Genomic DNA, 21,463 nt, shown 5'->3' on the forward strand with positions numbered 1-21,463 from the left:
CATTTTTCCCTTGAATCTGAAGTAGCAGAAACAGGGTTTGAAGTAGACTCCGACAGGGTATTGCTAGCAAAGATACCATTGGAACAGAGGAAACTTGAATTAGAAGACAGGGAAAGAGAGAGAGAAACAGGAGAAAGAAAAAGAGAGAGGAAGAGAAATAACCTTCCAGAAGGAATACGAAGAGAGAGAGCTGAGGAAGCTTGAGTAAATTAGAGGGCGACAGAGTAACCCTAGTGAAAGCATGGCCAATATGGAGGAGAGTAATTCAGGGTTGGGCGCAGAATTGTTAAAACTATCCCAACTGATCCCAAACCTCAATGAGGGAGATGTGGAAGCCTTTTTTGTATTTTTTGAATAACTGGCAAGGCAGTTAAAGTGGCCGGCTGAGACTTGGACTCTGCTGCTACTAAGCAAGCTAACCGGAAAAGCCCATGAGGTTTATTTTATGTTGCCAGATGAGAGTTCATCAAATTATGACAAAAAATGCTATCCTTGGGTTAGTACTGGAAGCCGATCGTCAAAAGTTTAGAACTCTCAAGAAGCAAGCTGATCAAACTTATCTGCAGTTTGAGAGAAGTAAGTAGCTGGCTTTTGACCAGTGACTGAGGGCTCTTAAAGTACAGCTCAGCTATGAGAATCTCAGAGAGGCAATTTTGCCAGAAGAATTTAAAAACTCTCTCCCCCTCTCCATAAAGACACATGGAGAGGAACAGAAGGTTCATAGAGCCCAGCAAGCCACAGTGCTGGCTGATGAGTTTGCTCTCATGCTATAAGTCGATTCTCTAGGGGGAAATCTTTCCTAATCACCCCACAAATCCGAAAAGAACAAAGGGTGGGAAAGTGATAGAAGCCCAAGCAGCCCTGGGAGGGAAAGAAAAGCAGGAGACGCTGGGGGCCCTCCTCCAGCTAAAAAGGAAGGTGCTGGAAATAGTAGTGAGACCCAGGACCTGTGTGCTTCCACTGTAATAAAGCAGGGCATCTGAGGGCTGACTGCTGGAAACTAAAGGGAAAACCTGTATGGTTAATCAGGGCACATCCACTCAGTGGAGGAGAAGGGACTCTGATGGAAAGCACAGCAGAACAAGCTGTGGCTTTAACTGCAGTAAGAGTCAGACCCAGGAAGCCTACTGCTACAAGTGCAGGAAAATTTGATAGGATTCCTGAGGGTAATCAAGGTTTTGTGTCTGAAGGGAGAGTAACCCCATACCCCTCGAGTGGGCAAGCAAGCCCATAGTAATCCTCAGGGACACAGGGGCCACTAGATCCCTTTTACCGGGAAAAAGCGTGACCTTGCTGGCGGGGTGTAGTAAACACCAGAGTAGTGGTGAATGGTATTGGAGGGCAGTGTATGCCTGTACCTTGACACCAAGTGCACTTGGAGTGCAACCTAGTTTCTGGACTGGTGACCATAGGGATTGTCCCTAGTTTGCCTCTGGACGAGTAATGATCTGGCGGGGATGAAGGTGGTAGCTTCCGCAGCAGTGAAAAAGAGACCGCAGGAGGTCAGAAAGACGGACCCTGCAATTTCCCTGAATGTGTAATGAATGAAGCCATGATCAAACTAGCTCCACCAAAAGGGACTGAATTGGTACTGCAGGCAGATGACCATGAGGTGTCTGTCTGTCTGAGACTTTCTTTGGAAAGTTAGAAGACCCAGGGAATGCGGTAAATGGATCTTCCCTAGTTGAGACTCACAAGCTAACCTGGTAATGAGAGAGTTAGCAAAGGCTGCCCAGTCTGAAATTGAAGCAAAGGGAGTCCCTGATTGCTACTATTTAAAGACTGAGGTATTGATGAGGAAATGGAGTTCTCCTCACAGACCTGAGAGCAAGGAGTGGACAGTGGTTCACCAGTTAGTGGTGCCACAGAGGTACCAGAGAGAAATAGTAAAAATGGCCCATGAGATTAAGTGGCTGTACATGATGGTTTACGAAAAACCAAAGCCCGCATAAGACAGCTGTATGCCTGGCCAAGACTCCACAAAGATGTGGTGGAGTACTGTAGGAGTTGCCTAGGTTAGAAAAGGAAGGATAAAAGGGGGAAAAGAGGGTAGGTTAAAGGAAGTCCAGGAGGAATCCCGGATGAAAACCCCTATTGTCCGGTCAACCAACCCCGAAATGTTTGAAAAGTTAGACCTCACATACCCACATTACCCCACATAAATACAGACACCAGAAGCACCCCTCCGGAGTTGCTAACAGCATTTACAGGAACATGCAGAGACAAAGAAAGTCCTCAAGAGTGCAGAAAAACTGTGAGGGAGATGCCTCACCTAGTTGAAGTGCTGCAGGGGAGAGCAGTAGAATCTGGACAAATACCTTCAAGCAGCAGTTCCCAGAGTACAAAGGGAAGATTATCAAGGAATCCCCCTCCACAGTCAGAAAAAAGGGAACCAACCATCCCCTAAGGTGAAAAGCCCTTGGCATGACTCATCAAAGCACTGAAAGAGAGTTTAGTGCAGAACCACCCACTGCCGACCATGAGCAGAACTCCCATTTCAGGCTAATTAAATCTAACCCTCCCCTGCAGACCTCAACAAGAACAAAGACACCCTGGGCAGTCATGGAAATGTGCAAACTGGAAAACTTCCCCAAAAAACACCCATTTACTGGGATGCCATAAAGGACAGTTTAAAGCAGCACTGCTACCAAGAAGAGACAGGCTGTAACAATTCTTTGGATATCTGACTGAATGAGAGATACATGCATGTTTTGCTGTACTTATCTTCTCTCTAGTCCCGTTTAATGAAATTCCCTTCTGAAAAATTGTATTTCATTCCGCTGGGTGTGGAGGTGTCATGAAGACCCCCACCTGCTAAGAGTGAGGCATATTAATTTTGTCATATGACCATTAATTTAAACTGTTGCTGAAGTGAAGAAATTACTTTTTTAAAGAGATCACCAGACGTTTATGCATTATGACACAAAACTGGGTGGGAGGGTGAGTTGTGAGGAGGATGCAGAGAGGGTGATTTGGACAAGTTGAGTGAGTGGGCTAATGCATGGCAGATGCAGTATAATGTGGATAAATGTGAGGTTATCCACTTTGGTAGCAAAAACAGGAAGGCAGATTATTATCTGAATGGCTACAAACTGAGAGAGGGGAATATGCAGTGAGACCTGGGTGTTCTCGTACACCAGTCGCTGAAGATAAGTATGCAGGTCCAACAGGCGGTAAAAAAGGCAAATGGTATGTTGGCCTTCATAGCGAGAGGATTCAAGTACAGGAGCAGGGATGTCTTGCTGCAATTATACAAAGCCTTGATGAGGCCACACCTGGAATATTGTGTGCAGTTTTGGTCTCCTTATCTGAGGAAGGATGTTCTTGCTCTAGAGGGAGTGCAGCAAAGGTTTACCAGACTGATTCCTGGGATGGCGGGACTGACATATGAGGAGAGATCGAGTCGGTTAGGATTATATTTGCTGGAGTTCAGAAGAGTGAGGGGGGGAATTTCACAGAAACCTATAAAATTCTAACAGGACTTGACAGGGTAGATGCAGGAAGGATGTCCCCGATGGTGGGGGAGTCCAGAACCAGGGGTCATAGTCCAAGGATACGGGGTAACCCTTTCAGGACTAAGATGAGGAGAAATTTCTTCACCCAGAGAGTGTTGAGCCTGTGGAATTCACTACCACAGAAAGCATTTGAGGCCAAAACATTGTATGCTTTCAAGAAGGAGTTAGATATAGCTCTTGGGTCTAAAGGGATCAAAGGGTATGGGGAGAAAGCAGGAACAGATTACTGAGTTGGATGATCAGCCATGATCATAATGAACGGTGGAGCAGGCTCAAAGGGCCGTTTGGCCTACTCCTGCTCCTATTTTCTATGTTTCTATTTGGCTGGAGAACACTTGCATACTAATTGACAGTGCTTGGAGAGACAAAGCAACTACTCCCTTGTCCATAACCCAAATGGATTTTGATCACCAGACATTGAAGGTCTAAGAAAGCTCGCATTCCAGTGTCTGCTAAGATGGAGAATCCACAAAGCAGGAGTGGTTAAACCAGCTAGTCACATGACTAACCTGGTGGCCCAGGCTTTTTGAACTACACACAGGACAGTTTGAAGACAGACTGCAGATTGCAACTGAACCTGGAACAAGAGAGCCTGGCTGGCGCTCTCTCGCTTTTTCATAAGCCTCTGGACCTATTTAAGTCGCTTCAACCTCAAGAGAGAAAATATTCCTACATCAAAACAAGTTAAAGCGTGCACTGGGCCCCAATGAACAACAAGAATTACTTGCAAGCAAAGACTCCACACTGAACTCAAAGGACTGTAAATACACCCAGTTATTGCCTCAAACTTTTCCCCTTTATTCTTTCTACTTTTTCTGCCTCTATCTGCATGTAATCATAGTCATTAACTGAATTTGAGTTTAAGGTTAATAAACTTTCACCTTTCTTGGTTAAATCTAAGAAAACCTGTCTGATTTGACTTATTTGCCTTGCAATTGGAAAGCAGTGAACAAGGATTCACTGAGGGGGAGCTAAAAACTCAGTGTTTTTAAAAATTTAATCCTGTTACTGTTAAATCAGGCAAAGGCTGAGAGGGAACCCCTAGACCCCTTTCTCACCTGGTTGTAACCATATAGTCTAGGCTGGCATGTCGGTACAGTACTGAAAATGCGTTACGCTGTCCGAGGTGCTATCTTTTGGAGGAGATGTTAAACCAAGGTGCAGTGTTAGATGAACATAAAAGATCCCATGGTGCTCTTTGAAGAGCAGAGGAGTTCTGCTGTTAGTCCTGGTCAATATTTACCCCTCTGCCAACATTAATGAACCAGATTATCTCGTCATTATCTCATTGCTGTTTGTGGGACTTTGCTGTACACCAATCAGCTGCAGCCTTCCTCTACATTACAACTTGACTACTGCTCAAAAGTATTTAATTGGCTGTAAAGCGCTTTGGGACTTCCTGCGGCTGTGAAAGGTACTGTATAAATGCAAGTGTGTTCTATCTTTTGTTTTCCTCTCCCTGTTTTAAATTTAATCACTAAACTTTCCCATTTCTAGCCCTGACTTCAACATGACTTAACAATTCTCCCATAATCATTGAAAGCCAGTACCCCACCAAGTTTATCCTTGATTTTTGTGATCAGAATAAGATATATACAGTTTGACCCAACAGATTTGTTAGTCCAAAGCCAACAAAGGTGATATACCAGAGGTTTACTCCTCACTGATTACTAGTGACAGATATTTCATATATTTATCTAGATAAGCTTACCCCACCATTAATGTTTTCATATATCAATGGCAGAGCCTGAAGGTTTTTTTTAGTAATTGAATAATTTTCTGAGACAATTTATGCAAATTACTTTCTTTAAAATGACACTGCACAAAATTGATTAGCAAAGCTTTTCCTTGGTTTGTGAAAATAATATCTGGAAACATCGGGCTGAGTTTTGATCCTGAGGCGAGTTTGGAGACTGGTGTGCTGGTCTGCCAACATGTTCCCAACTCCAGCCTGTTTCCACGGAGGCAGGTAGCAAATTAAAGTGCCATTTGAGGGCACTCTTCGGATGTCACATGAATTTTCCAGATGGTGGGCAGGCACCACCCTCCCCCGCTCCCCCCAGTGTGGTTGGAGCTTGTAGATGGCAGCTTCCCAGTGGCAGGCCGGGGGGTGGGCGGAGTGAGGGTGATAGAAAGAGACACATATCCTGCAAAGCATGGATCTGCTGGACTGTGCGGGCTGCAGGCCATCCTGTGGAGGGGTCCCCCTCCCCAATGATGGCCTGGCAGCTATGGTCACAGGATATTTTTTATTGTTTACCAGTCTTTAGCAAGTGCCTCCATCTTAATACAAAAAGGGGTGTTTTCTCGAAAGAATAATAGGTAGAGTTCAGTTGGCCTAGGTTTGTATATACATAACATGGGAAAGCAGTGGTTAAGTTAGAGCCCTGGATATTGTCTGCACTGTTGATAGAAAGTTGGTGAGATTCACAATACAGTCCCTTTGGAGAGATCAACTTACAGGCTCCAGAGTGAAGAAGAAGAATATTAGGACATTTAATATCTCTTTTTTTGTGAACGGTTGTGTAATTCTAACACATGACCTTGATTTCAAATCACTAGGACCAAAATATCCTATCACTGCACTGCATTAAGTTGGTCTTTCAGTTGAGTCAATACAACACTGTCCATTTGCCACCAGCTAAATAAATCATTTGTACAGACTTCCAATAATAAACACTTTCCCCCTCTTCAGAAAGCATTGTCTCATGCTAGGGTATGGTTCTAAAAGCACCAACTAATGCCTTGTACCTTACTCAACTGGTCATTCTTTGGGTAAGAGACGAGGCCATGTGTGTTGGAACACTGTTCGATGTGGAAGGCAACATATCCAAGCTTGATACTGCTCTCACCCAAAATCTGCACTTATCAACTTGGAACTGGGTAGCGATTTGGATTGAGACACCTGCTTGATTACCATTGCCCCAATAAATTTAATACTGAGCGTGAACCTGGGATTTTCCAGGAAAAGGCCACCAATGGATAGTTGACGCAGGTCCTTTGGGGAGCTGAGCAAACAACTCTGGTGATTCCACGAACAAAAGGAAACTTGATGAAAAGTCTCTGAGCTGAAACGTTAACTCTGTTTCTCTCTCCACAGATGCTGCCTGATCTGTTATTTCCAGCATTTTCTGTTTTTATTTTATACAGGAGAAAAGTAGAAATGATTAAAGAAGAATTCTGCCCCAAAAATTTTAAATACCAGGTTGAATTTTACATGTCCACTGCTGACAGCGTCGGCGGACGTAAATTATGGCGCTCCGCCCGCACGGATGGCTCGGCGCAGAGCTCCCGTAATAATAAACGCAACAGCTCATTTAAATGGCTGGGGCGGACCACCAACCCCCACCCCCCACCCTCCGATGACATTTTTAAAGGGCTTCCAGCCCTTCCATTTAGTTTAAATATTTAAAAAAATAGGCATTTTAAATTTAATGAAAAAAATTAAAGAAATGCTTCTAGCCCCTCTCCCACCGCCCCCCCCCCCCAATAACCAATCGGTTCATTCCTTGCCCTCTTCCCCCCCAATTACTTAACATCTTCCCCCGTCAAACTTTATAAAATTTTAACTTCCCTTCCCTCCCCTACACCAATCAGTTTAGTTTGACCCCACTCTACCCATCCCTGCATTGAAATACCTACCTACTCCCTCCTCCCCACCAGTGTCCCGCATCGGATCTCTGGATGGAGATCTGAAGGCGCGGAAGTGCCTCATTGTACCTGGCTAGCTGGGCACATTATATTAGATAGTCAAAGAATTTACAAGAAAAAAATTATTCAAATCCTATGTTCGTAAATCAATATTTTTGTATTTGAAAAAAAAACAGTTGCAAATGAGTTGAAAAATGTCACTTTATCATTATCATGTGAAACATCATTTTTCTGATTACAATGATCCCCTGATCCCCAAGTGCAAACCATCAGCAATATTGAAAGTAGGAGGGGAAACACAATAAATCAGGGAAAATACCCTAGTAAATAGTACATCAACTTGGTTTCAGAAACTGGAATTCCTGTATGACCAACATCCCTGACTCTTTCGAGAAAGCAACATTCGAGATCATCGGTGAAAAGCTCTATGACAACATTCCTGGACTGCCAAAAAGCTCAAGGAAGTGGAAATTACAGGTGTAACTTTGAGGTTTTAAGGACAAGGAGTAGTCTCAAGGAAAGAACATAGCAACTGCTTTGCTTGGGGAATAATGCCAGCTGAACAAAGTAATGAGCTGCAGGGGCTGATGTTTCTAATCTAGACAAACAATCCGGATTCAGTAACAGAAAAATTAACGTGCATTTATATAGCACCTTTCATGATCACCCGAGATCCCAAAGCTAATTAAGTAATTCTGAAGTGTAGTCCCTTTTATGTAGGGAATGCAGCCCCCAATTTGCGCACAGTAAGCTGCAACAAACAGCATTATGATAATGACCAGATTATCTGTTTTTATGATATCGATTGAGGAATAAACATTGTCCAGGACACCAAAGATATCCCCCTGCTCTTCAAAATAGTGCCATGGAATCTTTTACATCCATTTAATAGGGCAGATAGGGCCTTGGTTTAACATCTCATCTGAAAGACGACATCTCTGCCAGTGCACCACTCCCTCATACTGCACTGGAGTGTCAGCCTTGATTTGTATGCTCATGTTCAAGAGTGGGATTTGAACCCACAACCTTCTGACTCAGAGGTGAGAGTGCTACCAAATGAGCCACTGTTGACATTTTGTAATCCATTTGTAATCAATCTTTGGAAGCAATTTTATTAAATTTTCAGATGATTCTGCATCGAAGAGTGTGTGGGTTTGGGAGGCGAAAGGAGGGAGAGAGGGTGGCAGTTCAGTTTGATGTGGGAACCAACAAACTACCAAAGAATCTAGAATTAAAAATTTGCATGAGGACACAAGTATGGCAGATGAAACACAATAGTAATGCATGAAGTGCTGCTCAACTGAAGAAAACAGTGGAAAAGGTACAAGGTTTTACACAATGGAAGAAAGAATGGGAGACACACTCAATGAATGGTATTGATCTGGTTAAGAGAGGCTAAAAGAGATCAAGGAATGATTATAGATTCAACGTCTCCTGGCGATGTGGAGTAACAGTCAATAAAGTGAACAGAAAGCTGAGCTGGACTGTCAAACTAATAAAGTACAAATCTAAAGCAGTCATGCTGAAATAATACAGCGCTTCTGATTTGTTTAGTTTTTTTAGTTTAGTTTAGAGATACAGCACTGAAACAGGCCCTTCGGCCCAACGAGTCTGTGCCGACCATCAACCACCCATTTATACTAATCCTACACTAATCCCATATTCCTACCACATCCCCACCTGTCCCTATATTTCCCTACCACCTACCTATACTAGGGGCAATTTATAATGGCCAATTTACCTACCAACCTGCAAGTCTTTTGGCTTGTGGGAGGAAACCGGAGCACCCGGAGAAAACCCACGCAGACACAGGGAGAACTTGCAAACTCCACACAGGCAGTACCCAGAATTGAACCCGGGTCACCGGAGCTGTGAGGCTGCGGTGCTAACCACTGCGCCACTGTGCCGCCCATTTGGTCACATCCTGAGTACTGAGTTCAGTTCTGGCCATCAAGGTGCAAGGAAACTATCCAAATGCAGAATGTGGTGAACAGAAGAGTCATGCAGATAATACAATGTTAAGAGGACTCTGACTTAAGGAAAGGCGAGAAAAATGGACTTAGGGGGCCCGCATCATACGAAGCAGAACAGAAATGAGGTAGAGCAGTGTAGTGGGTTTTCATTTCAGCACAGCAAGAATGCAACTTGGAAGAAAAGCATTTCTGACTTAGAAAACAGATCCACTTTTAACGTTACACAACTTAACATGGGAGGAAATTGCTACAACTGAAGAGTTGGAGGAGTGCACTGTCTCTCTAGGTCCACTTCTCCACAGGTCACAGCATATATTTAAATGTGCACCCAGTTACCGATGCGGCCAATTACATACTCTATTTATTTTAGTTTCAGATAGGAGTTCAGTGATAGGAGAACGGAACCTGGTGCGAGTTAGGACACGGGCAGCAGAGTTTTGGATGACCTCAAGTTTATGGAAAGTAGAACCTAGGAGACCAGCCCAGAGCGCATTGGGGTAGTCAAGTCTAGAGGTGACGAAAGCATGAATGAAGGTTTCAGCAACAGATGAGTTGAGACGGGGTGAATGTTAATTACCCCAATTTGGGGATGTTAACTACCCCAATATTAACTGGGATATTTTTAGTGTGAAAGGAATTGAGGGAGTTGAATTCTTGAGTTGCATTCAGGAGTACTTTTTTGATCTGTTTGTAGCAAGTCCAACAAGAGAGGACGCACTTTTAGACTTAGTTTTAGGAAATGAAGATGGGCAGGTGGAAGGAGTGGCAGTGGGAGAGCATTTTGTGGGTAGTGATAATTATTCAGTCAGTTTTAATGTAATTATGGAAAAGGACAAAGTTAGAACAGGAGTTAGAGTTCTCAATTGGGGCAAGGCCAATTTTATTAGGCTGAGGAGTGATTTAGCAAAAGTGGACTGGAAACAGCTACTTGAAGGTAAATCAGTGTCAGAGCACTGGGAGGCATTCAAAGGGGAGATTCAAGGGGTTCAGAATAAACATGTTCCCACTGGGATGGCCACATCTAGATGTGGATGTCAAGGAGCTTACATGGTAAGATAAGGCAGAAAAGGAAAGCTTATGTTCGATACCGAGAACTCAATATTATAGAAAGCCAAGAGGAGTATAGAAAGTGGAGGGGTGAAATCAAAAAGGAAATTAGGAAAGCAAAGAAACAGCATGAAAGAATATTGGCAAGCAAAATCAAGTTGAACCCAAAGATGTTTTGTCAATAAATTAAGAGTAAGACGATAACTAAAGAAAGAGTAGGGCCCATAAAAGACCAAAAAGGTAACCTATGTGTAGGGGCGGAATATTTTTGTATGGTTCTTAATGAATAATTTGTCTTCACAAAAGAGCGTTACAATGCAGATATTGTAGTCAAGAAGGAGGAGTGTGAAGTATTGGATGTGAAAACCATAGGGAGAGAGGAAGTATTAATGGAATTAGCATCCTTGAAAGTGGATATATCACCAGGGCCGGAAGAAATGTACCCCAGGCTGTTAAAAGAAGTCAGGGAGGAAATAGCGGAGGGTCTGACCATCATTTTCAAGTCCTCACTGGATACAGGTACGGTGCCAGGGATTGGAGAACTGCAAACATTGTATCTTTGTTGAAAAAGGGAGCGAGTGATAGACCGAATAATTACAGGCCAGTCAGTATAACCTCAGTACTGGGCAAATTATTGGAATCAATTCTGAGAGACAGGATAAACTGTCACTTAGAAGGGCATAGTTTAATCAAAGATAGTCAGCATGGATTTGTTAAGGAAAGATCTTGTATGACTAACTTGATTGAATTTTTTGAAGAAGTAACAAGGAGGATGAATTAGGGTAGTGCAGTTGATGTGGTCTACATGGATTTTAGCACGGCTTTTGACAAGGTCCCACATGGTAGACTGGCTGAAAAAAAAAGCCCATTGGATCCGGGGAAATGTAGCAAGGTGGATACAAAATTGGCTCAGTGGCAGGAAAAAAGGGGTAATTGTTGATGGGTATTTTAGAGACTGGAGGGCTGTTTCCAGTGGCGTTCCGCGGGGCTCATTACTTGGTCCCCTGCTTTTTGGGGCATGTATTAATGATTTGTAAATAAATGTTGGGGGCATGATCAAGAAGTTTGCAGACGACACAAAAATTGGCCATGTGGTTGATTGCGAGGAGGATAGCTGTAGACTGCAGGAAGATATCGATGGACTGGTCAGGTGGGCAGAAAAGTGGCAAATGGAATTCAACCCATAGAAGTGTGAGGTGATGCATTTGGGGAAGTCAAACAAGGCAAAGAAATACACAATTAGTGGGAAAATACTGAGAAATGTAGAGGACATGAGGGACCTTGGAGTGAATGTCCACAGATCCCTGAAGGTAGCAGGACAGATCGATAAGGTCGTTAAGAAGGCATATGGAATCCTTTCCTTTATTAGCCGAGGAGGTTATGCTGGAACTGCAAAACACATTAGTTAGGGCCACAACTTGAGTACTGTGTGCAGTTCTGGTCACCTCATTACAGAAAGGATGTAATTGCACTGGAGAGGGTACAAAGGAGATTTACGAGGATGTTGCCAGGACTGGAAAAATGCAGCTATGAAGAAAGATTGGATAGGCTGGGGTTGCTCTCCTTGGAACAGAGGAAGCTGAGGGGGAGACTTGATTGAAATGTACAAAATTGTGAGGGGCCTGGATAAAATGGAGGTGAAGGGCCTATTTACCTTCACAGACAGGTCAGTGACTAGGGGGCATAGATTTAAAGTGATTGGTAGAAAGACGAGAGGGGAGACGAGGACATTTTTTTCACCCAGAGGGTGGTGGAGGTCTCAAACTCACTATCTGTACGTAGAACAGAAGGCTTCAACTCATTTAAAAGGTGTCTGGATATGCACTCCAAATGCTGAGAGGTGGGTTTAGGCTGGGTGGCCTGGTTTTTGGCCAGCACAGACACGATGCGCCAAGTGGCCTCTTTCTGTGCCATAAGCCTTCTATGATTCTACTAGACTGGAAAAAGGCAGTCTTGGCGATAGCACGAATATGAGATCAGGAGCTCATCTTGGGGTCAAAAGTGACACCAAGTTTGTGAACAGACTGGTTTAATTTCAGACTGTAGCCAGGGAGAGGGATGGAATCAGTAGCTAGGGAATGGAGTTTGGAACGGGGACCAAAAAACAATGGCTTCACTCTTCCCAATATTCAATTGGAGGAAATTTCAGCTCATCCAGCACTGGATGTTGGCTAGGCAGTCTGATAATTTAGCAACAGCGGAGGAATCAAGAGAGGTGGTGGTGAGGTAGAGTTGGGTATCGATAGCATACATGTGAAAACTAATGCTGTGCTTTTGGATAATGTCGCCAAGGGGCAGCTTATAAAATGATAAGTAGGAGGGGGTCAAGGTTAGATCCTTGGGAGAATGTCAGAGGTGACGGGAACTGGAAGACAAACCATTGCAAATGATACTCTAGCTATAATTAGATAAGAATGTAACCAGGTGAGAGCAGTCCCACCCAACTGGACAACCGTGGAGAGGCATTAGAGGAAGGTGGTGTGGTCAACTGTGTCAAAGGTTGCAGACAGGTTGAGAAGGATGATGAGGGAAAGTTTACTTTTGTCACAGACACAAAGGATGTCATTTGTGATTTTGATAAGAGTTGTTTCAGCACTGTGGCAGGGGCGGAAACCTGATTGGAGGGATTCAAACATGAAGTTCTGCAAAAGATGGGAAAGGAGTTGGGAGCTGACAACACATTCAGGGACTTTGGAGAGGAAAGACAGTTTACAAGGACAGTCGGGCCAAGGGTTGTTTTTTTGAGCAGAAGGCTGATGACAGCAGATTTAAAAGGAGAGAGGGACAACATCTGAAGAGAGAAAAAGCCTAACAATATCGGCTAACATGGGGACCAAGGATGGTGGTAGGGGAAGGTTGGGTAGTCAGCAGTTTAGTTGGAATAGGATTGAGGGAGCAGGAGGTGGGTCATGGATGAGGTGAGCTCAGACAAGGCATGAGGGGAGATAGGTGATAAACTAGAGAAAGATGCAAGTTCAGCTTAGGGCAGGTGGGAGCATTAGAGGAAGTTTAGCCAGGTGGGCTAGTGGAAGGGAGAGACGCAGCAGAGGCAGCTGATTAGATAGTCTCGACCTTAGTGAAAAGAAGTCCATAAGCTCCTCATATGTTGTTGGGGGTGACAGTGGAGGGGACAGGGAAGAGGGGTTTAAGAAGTTGATCTGCAGTAGAGAAAAGAAGCCAGTGGTTATCTTGGCATTCCAGGATAATCCTGGAATACATAATAACATAAGAACATAAGAAATAGGAGCAGGAGTAGGCCATTCAGCCCCTCAAGCTTGCCCCGCCATTCAATAAGATCATGGCTGATCTGTCCCAGGCCTCAACTCCTCTTTCGGGCCTACTCTGCCTAACCCTCAACTCCCCGAGATTTCAAAAATGTATCTACCTCCTCCTTAAATACTTTTAGTGACCTAGCCTCCACAACTCTGAGGCAGATAATTCCAGAGATTCACCACCCTCTGAGAGAATAGTGAGCAGTTTGAGCAAATAAGAGCAGGACCCAACAGTGTTTTCCATGGTTGAGCCAGATCTGGCAGTGGATGGCTAAACCAGTTATCTGCCATACCCTTTCAAATCTGCATCCTTTGGTCTTAAGGAGATGAGAGCCGTACTGGGAGAGCGGTCAGGGTGCGAGACACTAATAGTTTTACTGGAGACGAGGGCAAAGATGGAGGTGAGGGTACGGTTGAGCATGCGAATTGCTGGACAAAAAAGAACAAGGTCCATCTACGCTGCCTTCGACCACCTGATAGTTGCATAATATAACACTAAACTTCCTCTAATCCTCCCCCCTGCCCTACCCTCAACTTGCATATTTCTCTATGACTAACCATAGCAATCAATCACTATAGTTTATAGCAGACCTAGGCAAGAAGTAAGGAAAATTCCCAGTGCTGGAGTGCTTTAGAAACCATAGGTCATCCTCAGAATGCTAAACTTACCATGTATCATGTCTCAAATTAATCAAACACTGAAACACAAAACATTATTTTCTGAAAGAACCCGACCTAATCTCCAATCACATGAATCAGTACTATGGTATCTGCTTCCACTGTTCTGAAGAGGAACCTGTTCCATAGATTGACCACTTGCTCACTGAAATAATGCTTCCATAATTTGCGCATTTTATTTCTGGCTGCAGAACCTTCCTGATGTCCAGGCAAGGTTCATATAGGTCAGCAAGCAGGAAGTAGAATTGCTGGTCTATGTGAGCAGTCTCAACACTCAGTCTGTCCATGGTCAGAAAATACCAAGAAGTTTTAACTCTGTGGTTTGTGCTTATATTAGCCGTTGCCAGTTCTGCTGTTCATAGAGAAGCTCAGGAAACTACTACTTGCAGTGCTCCTCTCCTGCTCAGCAGGTTACACTGCTAAAGGCAGTGATGCTTTTGTGTAATTCAGAAAAGAGCATAAAATAAACTCGAATCAACATAGTAGTATTATGAGAAACATAGTGACGCAGTGGTTAGCACCGCAGCCTCACAGCTCCAGTGACCTGGGTTCAATTCTGGGTACTGCCTGTGTGGAGTTTGCAAGTTCTCCCTGTGTCTGCGTGGGTTTCCTCCGGGTGCTCCGGTTTCCTCCCACAGCCAAAAGACTTGCAGGTTGATAGGTGAATTGGCCATTATAAATTGCCCCTGGTATAGGTAGGTGGTAGGGGAATATAGGGACAGGTGAGGATGTGGTAGGAATATGGAATTAGTGTAGGATTAGTATAAATGGGTGGTTAATGGTCGGCACAGACTCGGTGGGCCGAAGGGCCTGTTTCAGTGCTGTATCTCTAAATCTAAAAATCTAAATCTAAATCTAAATAATGCCATGAAGTGATGCTCTCTGGCAATGTCAGTGTTTCAGATGTAGGGCATTGTAGCTTTGAACTTGCTTCATGGTTGAACTAACTGAATATTCTGATTATGATTTTTAAAAATTATGTAGATTGCCAGTGCTCTGGACACTGGAGATGAGCACTAAATGCATCAGACACTTGTGGGTTTGATCGTCAACCTGAAAAGGATCTAGAAATATTCTGGAAAGGTTACGGAACAGTGAGATTTACCTAAAGGCTGATATCCTTGCCTGGAAGGTCCTCCAAATGGATTCCGTCCACTGAAGCTGCTGCCATCGATTGCCCCATATGACATTTTTGTTGTGTGAATTGGGCGTCTCAAGAGTGCACTTCTGAGAACAGCTGCAAAAAAGGACAGGTCAAGGAAGATATTAGAAATCATTCAAAAGATCATTTTTCCTCAAGATGACAGTTATTTTCATTATTAATTAGATTAATATAAGCTACTGTTTTAAACAAGCAACATTCATAACTGAAGACTACACCAATGGGTAGAGAACTGAAGATTTTTTTTTTACTAACAGGACATTAGAACCAAGTTTGTCACATTCAGATAGAGCAGCCTCAACACGTCACCATATCCCACAATTCTCTCTCGAAATGCACGAACAAATAAGATAGCAACAGAGTAATCTCCAGATTTGAAACAATAATCTCATTTACATACTCACATTCACATGCAAGTTCAGCTCCTAAAGTCAGCACAAGAGCATAGTGAAAATTTTGAACTTTAAGAAGAAAAGTGCAATGAGCCTCTCAGGTGGTTATCAATATATCGTATAGATCCAAAGTGAAAATATCAAGAGAGGAGATGATGTTGAGGTACATCTGGAACAAGAGTATGTAATTCTCAATATGGGATTCAAACTCTGGAAAAATATACAAGAGTTTGCGGTTCTGGGAGAGATTCAGTCACAGCAATAAGGCTCAATTGCAACATGAGGGATTTCGGGAGAAGAATGAGCATGCAGGATGGACCACTTGCAGCTTAGCGGAAACAGTAAAAAGGGGAAAATGCAGAATAACAATGACCAAACTAGTATTGATAAAATAAAGAGGGAGAGAGGGTTGAGAGAGAGGGGAAGTAGGCAGAGAGAGGGGAGGAGCATAGAGAGGGAAAAGAAGGGAGAGTTGCTTTTTTTTTAAGAAAACAACTTATTATATGGTCTCTTCTGTATGGAGATTTAATGAACATGGTGCACAGATTTAACTTTTCTATTCTTTTAGCATCTTCTATGCAAATCCACTTCAAGGCTAGCAGGTTTTAGCCTAGCCTCATAACTCCGTCTTCCAACATACTGGGAATCAGCCTTACTCTTTAAAATACAATGTTAGTTACCAACATCAGGAATTTTGCAGGGATGTAAATATAATTGCCCGATTACACTGCTGCCTCAGTTCATCTGCTGCTGATATCCTCTGTTGCCTCTAGACTTCACTATTACAAAATTTATTTGATCAGTATCCTATCTGCCATCCTCCATAAATTGAACTCATCCAAAACTCTGCTGCTCGTATCCGAACTATCACCGACTCCTGTTTACCCAACACTCGTGCTTGCTAACCTACATTGGCTCCTATCCTAAAACTTCATTAGTTGGGAGATGGTGGCATAGTGATAATGTCACTGAACCAGTAATCCACAGGCCCAGGGGTCATGGTTCAAATCTCATGACACCAGGTGGTGGAATTTAAATTCAATTAATTAATTAAAAAATCTGAAATTGAAAGCAAGTCTCAGTAATAGTGCCATGAAACTATCAATAATTGTTGTAAAAACCCATCTGGTTCACTAATGTCCTTTAGGGAAAGATATTTGCTGTCCTTACCTGGTCTGGCTGACATGAGGCTCAGGGCAATGTGGTTAACTCTTAACTGCCTTCTGAAGTGGTCTAGCAAGCCACTCAGTTCAAGGGCAATTAGGGTTGGGCAACAAATGCTGGCCTACCAGTGATGCCCACATCCCATGACAGAATCAAAAAAGCCAAGACTTAAAATTCTCATCCTAGTTTTCAAATCCTTTCATGATCTTGCCCCTCGCCATCTCTATAAATTGTTCCAGCCTTACAACCCTCCAAGATCTTTGCACTCCTGCAATTCTGGCCTCTTTAGCACCCACAATTTTAATTGTTCCACCACTGGCAGCCATACATTCAGCTGACTCAGCCCTAACCTCTTCAATTCCCTCCCTCAACCTCTCCGCCCCTCAGCCTATTGCTCCTGTAAGATGTTCCTTAAAACCGACCTCTTTGACCAAGCTTTTGCTCATGTCCGAATATCTCATGTGGCTTGACGTCAAATTCTGTTTGATAACACTCCTATGAAGGGTCTTGGGACATTTTACAATGCTAGAAGGGATTTAGAGCCAAGCATTACACCTTATGTATAAATTACAAATTGAAAATTCTTATTAAGTACCATTTGAAACATTGAGAGGCAGTGGCGTAGTGATAATGTCACTAGACTAGTAACCCAGAGCCCCATGCTAATGCTCTGGGGACATGGGTTCAAAACCCACCACAGCAGAAGTTGGAATTTGAATTCAACTAATAAATATAGAATTTTTTTTTAAAAAAGCAAGTCTAGTGGGGACCATGAAAGCATGGTCGATTGTTGTAAAAACCCATCAGGTTCACTCCGGTCCTTTAGGGAAAGAAATCTGCCATCCTTGCCTGGTCTGGCCTACATGTGAATCCAGATTCACAACAATGTGGTTGACTTTAACTGCCCTCTGAAATGGCCAAGCAAGCTACTCAGTTGTATCAAACTGCTACAAAGTCCAAGAAGAGGAATGAAATCAGGCAGAACACACGGCATCAACCGAGGCACCAGAAACGACAACGGTGAACCCAGCCCTGCAAAGTCCTCCTTACTAACATTTGGGGACTTATGCCAAAGTTGGGATAGCTGTCCCATTGATTAATCAAGCAACAGTCTAACATAGTCATACTCACGGAATCATATCTTGCAGACAATGTCCCAGACACGACCATCACCATCCCTGGGTATGTCCTGTCCTACCAGCAGAACAAACCCAACAGAGCAGGCAGCACTGCGGTATACAGTGACTCCAGACCCCATGAAGTCTCATGGCATCAGGTCAAACATGGGCAAGGAAACGTTTTGCTGATTACCACCTACCGGTCTCCCTAAGCTGATGAATCAATCATTCTCCATGGTGAACACCAACTGGAAGAAGCATTGAAGGCAAGGGCACAAAATGTACTCCGGGTGGGCCGCTTCAATGTCCATCACCAACAGTGGCTCGGTAGCACCATTACTGACCGCACTGGCCAAATCCAAAAGGACAAAGCTGCTAGACTGGGTCTGCGGCAGGTGAGGAAGGAACCAAAAGAGGGAAAATCCTACTTGACCTCGTCCTCATCAAACTAGCTGTCGCAGATGTATCTGCCATGACAGCATTGGTAGGAGTGACCATTGCACAGTCCTTGTGGAGATGAAGTCCCACCTTCACACTGAGGGTACTCAGCATCGTGCTAAATGGGATAGATTTCGAACAGATCTAGCAACTCAAAATTGGGCATCCATGAGGCACTGTGGGCCATCAGCAGCAGCAGAACTGAATTCAACCACAATCTGTAACCTCAAGGGCCAGATAATATGGGAGGCGGTGGCATAGTGGTAATGTCTCTAGACTAGTAATACAGAGCCCAGGCTAATGCTCTAGGGACATGGGTTTGAATCCCACCACGGCAGCTGGTGAAATTTGAATTCAATTAATAAATCTGGAATTAAAAGCAAGTCTAAAGGCGACTGTGAAGCCATTGTCGATTGTTTTAAAAACCCATCTGGTTCACTCATGTCCTTTAGAACAAAGAACAAAGAAAATTACAGCACAGGAACAGGCCCTTCGGCCCGCCAAGCCTGCGCCGATCCAGATCCTCTATCTAAACATGACGCCTATTTTCTAAGGGTCTGTATCTCTTTACTTCCTGCCCATTCATGTATCTGTCTAAATACATCTTAAAAGATGCTATCGTGCCCGCGTCTACCACCTCCGCCGGCAACGCGTTCCAGGCACCCACCACCCTCTGCGTAAAGAACTTTCCACGCATATCCCCCCTAAACTTTTCCCCTCTCACTTTGAACTCGTGACCCCAAGTAATTGAATCCCCCACTCTGGGAAAAAGCTTCTTGCTATCCAACCTGTCTATACCTCTCATGATTTTGTGCACCTCAATCAGGTCCCCCCTCAACCTCCGTCTTTCTAATGAAAATAATCCTAATCTACTCAACCTCTCTTCATAGCTAGCGCCCTCCATACCAGGCAACATCCTGGTGAACCTCCTCTGCACCCTCTCCAAAGCATCCACATCCTTTTGGTAATGTGGCGACCAGAACTGCACGCAGTATTCCAAATGTGGCCGAACCAAAGTCCTATACAACTGTAACATGACCTGCCAACTCTTGTACTCAATACCCCATCCGATGAAGGAAAGCATGCCGTATGCCTTCTTGACCACTCTATTGACCTGCGTTGCCACCTTCAGGGAACAATGGACCTGAACACCCAAATCTCTCTGTACATCAATTTTCCCCAGGACTTTTCCATTTATTGTATAGTTCACTCTTGAATTGGATCTTCCAAAATGCATCACCTCGCATTTTCCCTGATTTGCATGCCAAATAGTGGAAGCGGCATGTGATAGACAGGGCTATGTGATCCCACAATCAACAGCTCTGAAGTCCTGCTACATCCAGTCATGAATGGTGGTGGACAATTAAATAACTAACAGGAGGAGGAGGCTCCACAAATATCGACATCCTCAACGCCTAGCCTATCAGTGCAAAATACAAGACTGAAGTATTTGCATCCATCTTCAGCCAGAAGTGCCGAGTCGATGATCCAACTTGGCCTCCTCCTGACGTCTCCAGCATCACAGATGCCAGTGTTCAGCCAATCCGATTCATTCCACATGATATCAAGTAACGGCTGAAGGCACAGGATACTGCAAAGGCTATGGGCCCTGACAACGTTCCAGCAATAGTACTGAAGACTTGTGTTCCAGCACTAGCTGCGCCCCTAGCCAAGCTGTTCCAGTACAGCTACAACACTGGCATCTACCCAGCAATGTGGAAAATTGCCTGGGTATGTCCTGTACACAAGAGGCAGGACAAATCCAAGCCGACCAATTACATCCTATCAATCTACTCTCAAACATCAGCAAAGTGATGGAAGGGTTCATTGACAGTGCTATCAAGTGACACTTGCTCAGCAATAACCTGCTCACTGACGCTCAGTTTGGGTTCTGCCAGGGCCATTCAGCTTCTGACCTCACTACAGCCTTGGTCCAAACATGAGCAAAAAAAAGAGCTGACCTCCAGCGGTGAGGTTACAGTGACTGCCCTTGGCATCAAGGCAGCATTTGACTGAGTTTGGCATCAAGGAACCCTAGCAAAACTGAAGTCAATAGAAATCGGGGGAAAACTCTCCGCTGGTTGGAGTCACACCTAGAACAAAAGTAGCTGGTTATGGTTGTTGGAGGTCAATCATCGCAGTCCCAGGACATCACTGCAGGAGTTCCTCACGGTAGTGTCCTAGGCCCAACCATCTTCAGCTGCTTCATCAATGACCTTCCCTCCATCGTGAGCTCAGAAGTGGGGATGTTCGCTGATGATTGCACAATGTTCAGTACCATTCACAACTCCTCAGATACTGAAGCAGCCATTAACAATATGTAGCAAGATCTAACAACATCCAGGCTTGGGCTGGTAACTGGCAAGTAACATTCGCGCCACACAAGTGCTTGGCAATTATATCTCAAACAAGAGAGAATCTAACCATCTCCCCTTGATGTTCAATGGCACTTTCCTTTCTGAAAATCCCCCACTATCAACATCCTGGCGATCACCATTGACCAGAAACTGAACTGGACCAGCCACATAAATGCTGTGGCTATAAGAGCAGGTCAGAGGCTGGGAATTCTGCAGTGAATAACTCACCTCCTGTCGCCCCAATGCCTGTACACCATCTACAAGGCACAGGTGAATGAATGAATCCACTTGCCTGGATGGATGCAACTCCATCAACATTCAAGAAGTTCGACAACATCCAGGACAAAGCAACCCACTTGATTGGCACCCGATCCACCACCTTCAACACTCACTCCCTCCACCACCAAAGCACCAGTGGCAGCAGTGTGTACCATCTACAAAATGCACTGCAGCAATTCACCAAGGCTCCTTCAACAGCACCTTCCAAACCTGCGACCTGTACCACCTAAAAGGATAAAGGCAGCAGATGCATGGGAACACCATCACATGCATGTTCCCCTCCAAGCCACACACCATCCTGACTTGGAACTATATCACCGTTCCTTCACTGTCACTGGGTCAAAATCCTGGAACTCCCTTCCTAACAGCACTGTAGGTGTACCTGCACCCCAAGGACAGTGGTTCAAGAAGGCAGCT

The 21,463-nt window shown here is 44.2% G+C and overlaps 1 protein-coding gene across 2 annotated transcripts in view; it reads right to left on the reverse strand.

The window, feature by feature from the left end:
* tsnare1 (T-SNARE Domain Containing 1) overlaps window positions 1-21,463 on the reverse strand; it is a 943,563-nt gene that overhangs the window by 719,773 nt on the left and 202,327 nt on the right. For both annotated transcript variants that reach the window (XM_068031353.1, XM_068031352.1), the window contains one exon: window positions 15,242-15,373. In XM_068031353.1, coding sequence (XP_067887454.1) covers window positions 15,242-15,326 — 85 coding nt within the window. In that variant the 5' untranslated portion in view covers window positions 15,327-15,373. The remainder of the gene's footprint in view (window positions 1-15,241; window positions 15,374-21,463) is intronic.

The sequence above is a fragment of the Heterodontus francisci genome, chromosome 5 (genome assembly GCF_036365525.1).
Source record: "Heterodontus francisci isolate sHetFra1 chromosome 5, sHetFra1.hap1, whole genome shotgun sequence".
Taxonomy (NCBI): domain Eukaryota; kingdom Metazoa; phylum Chordata; class Chondrichthyes; order Heterodontiformes; family Heterodontidae; genus Heterodontus; species Heterodontus francisci.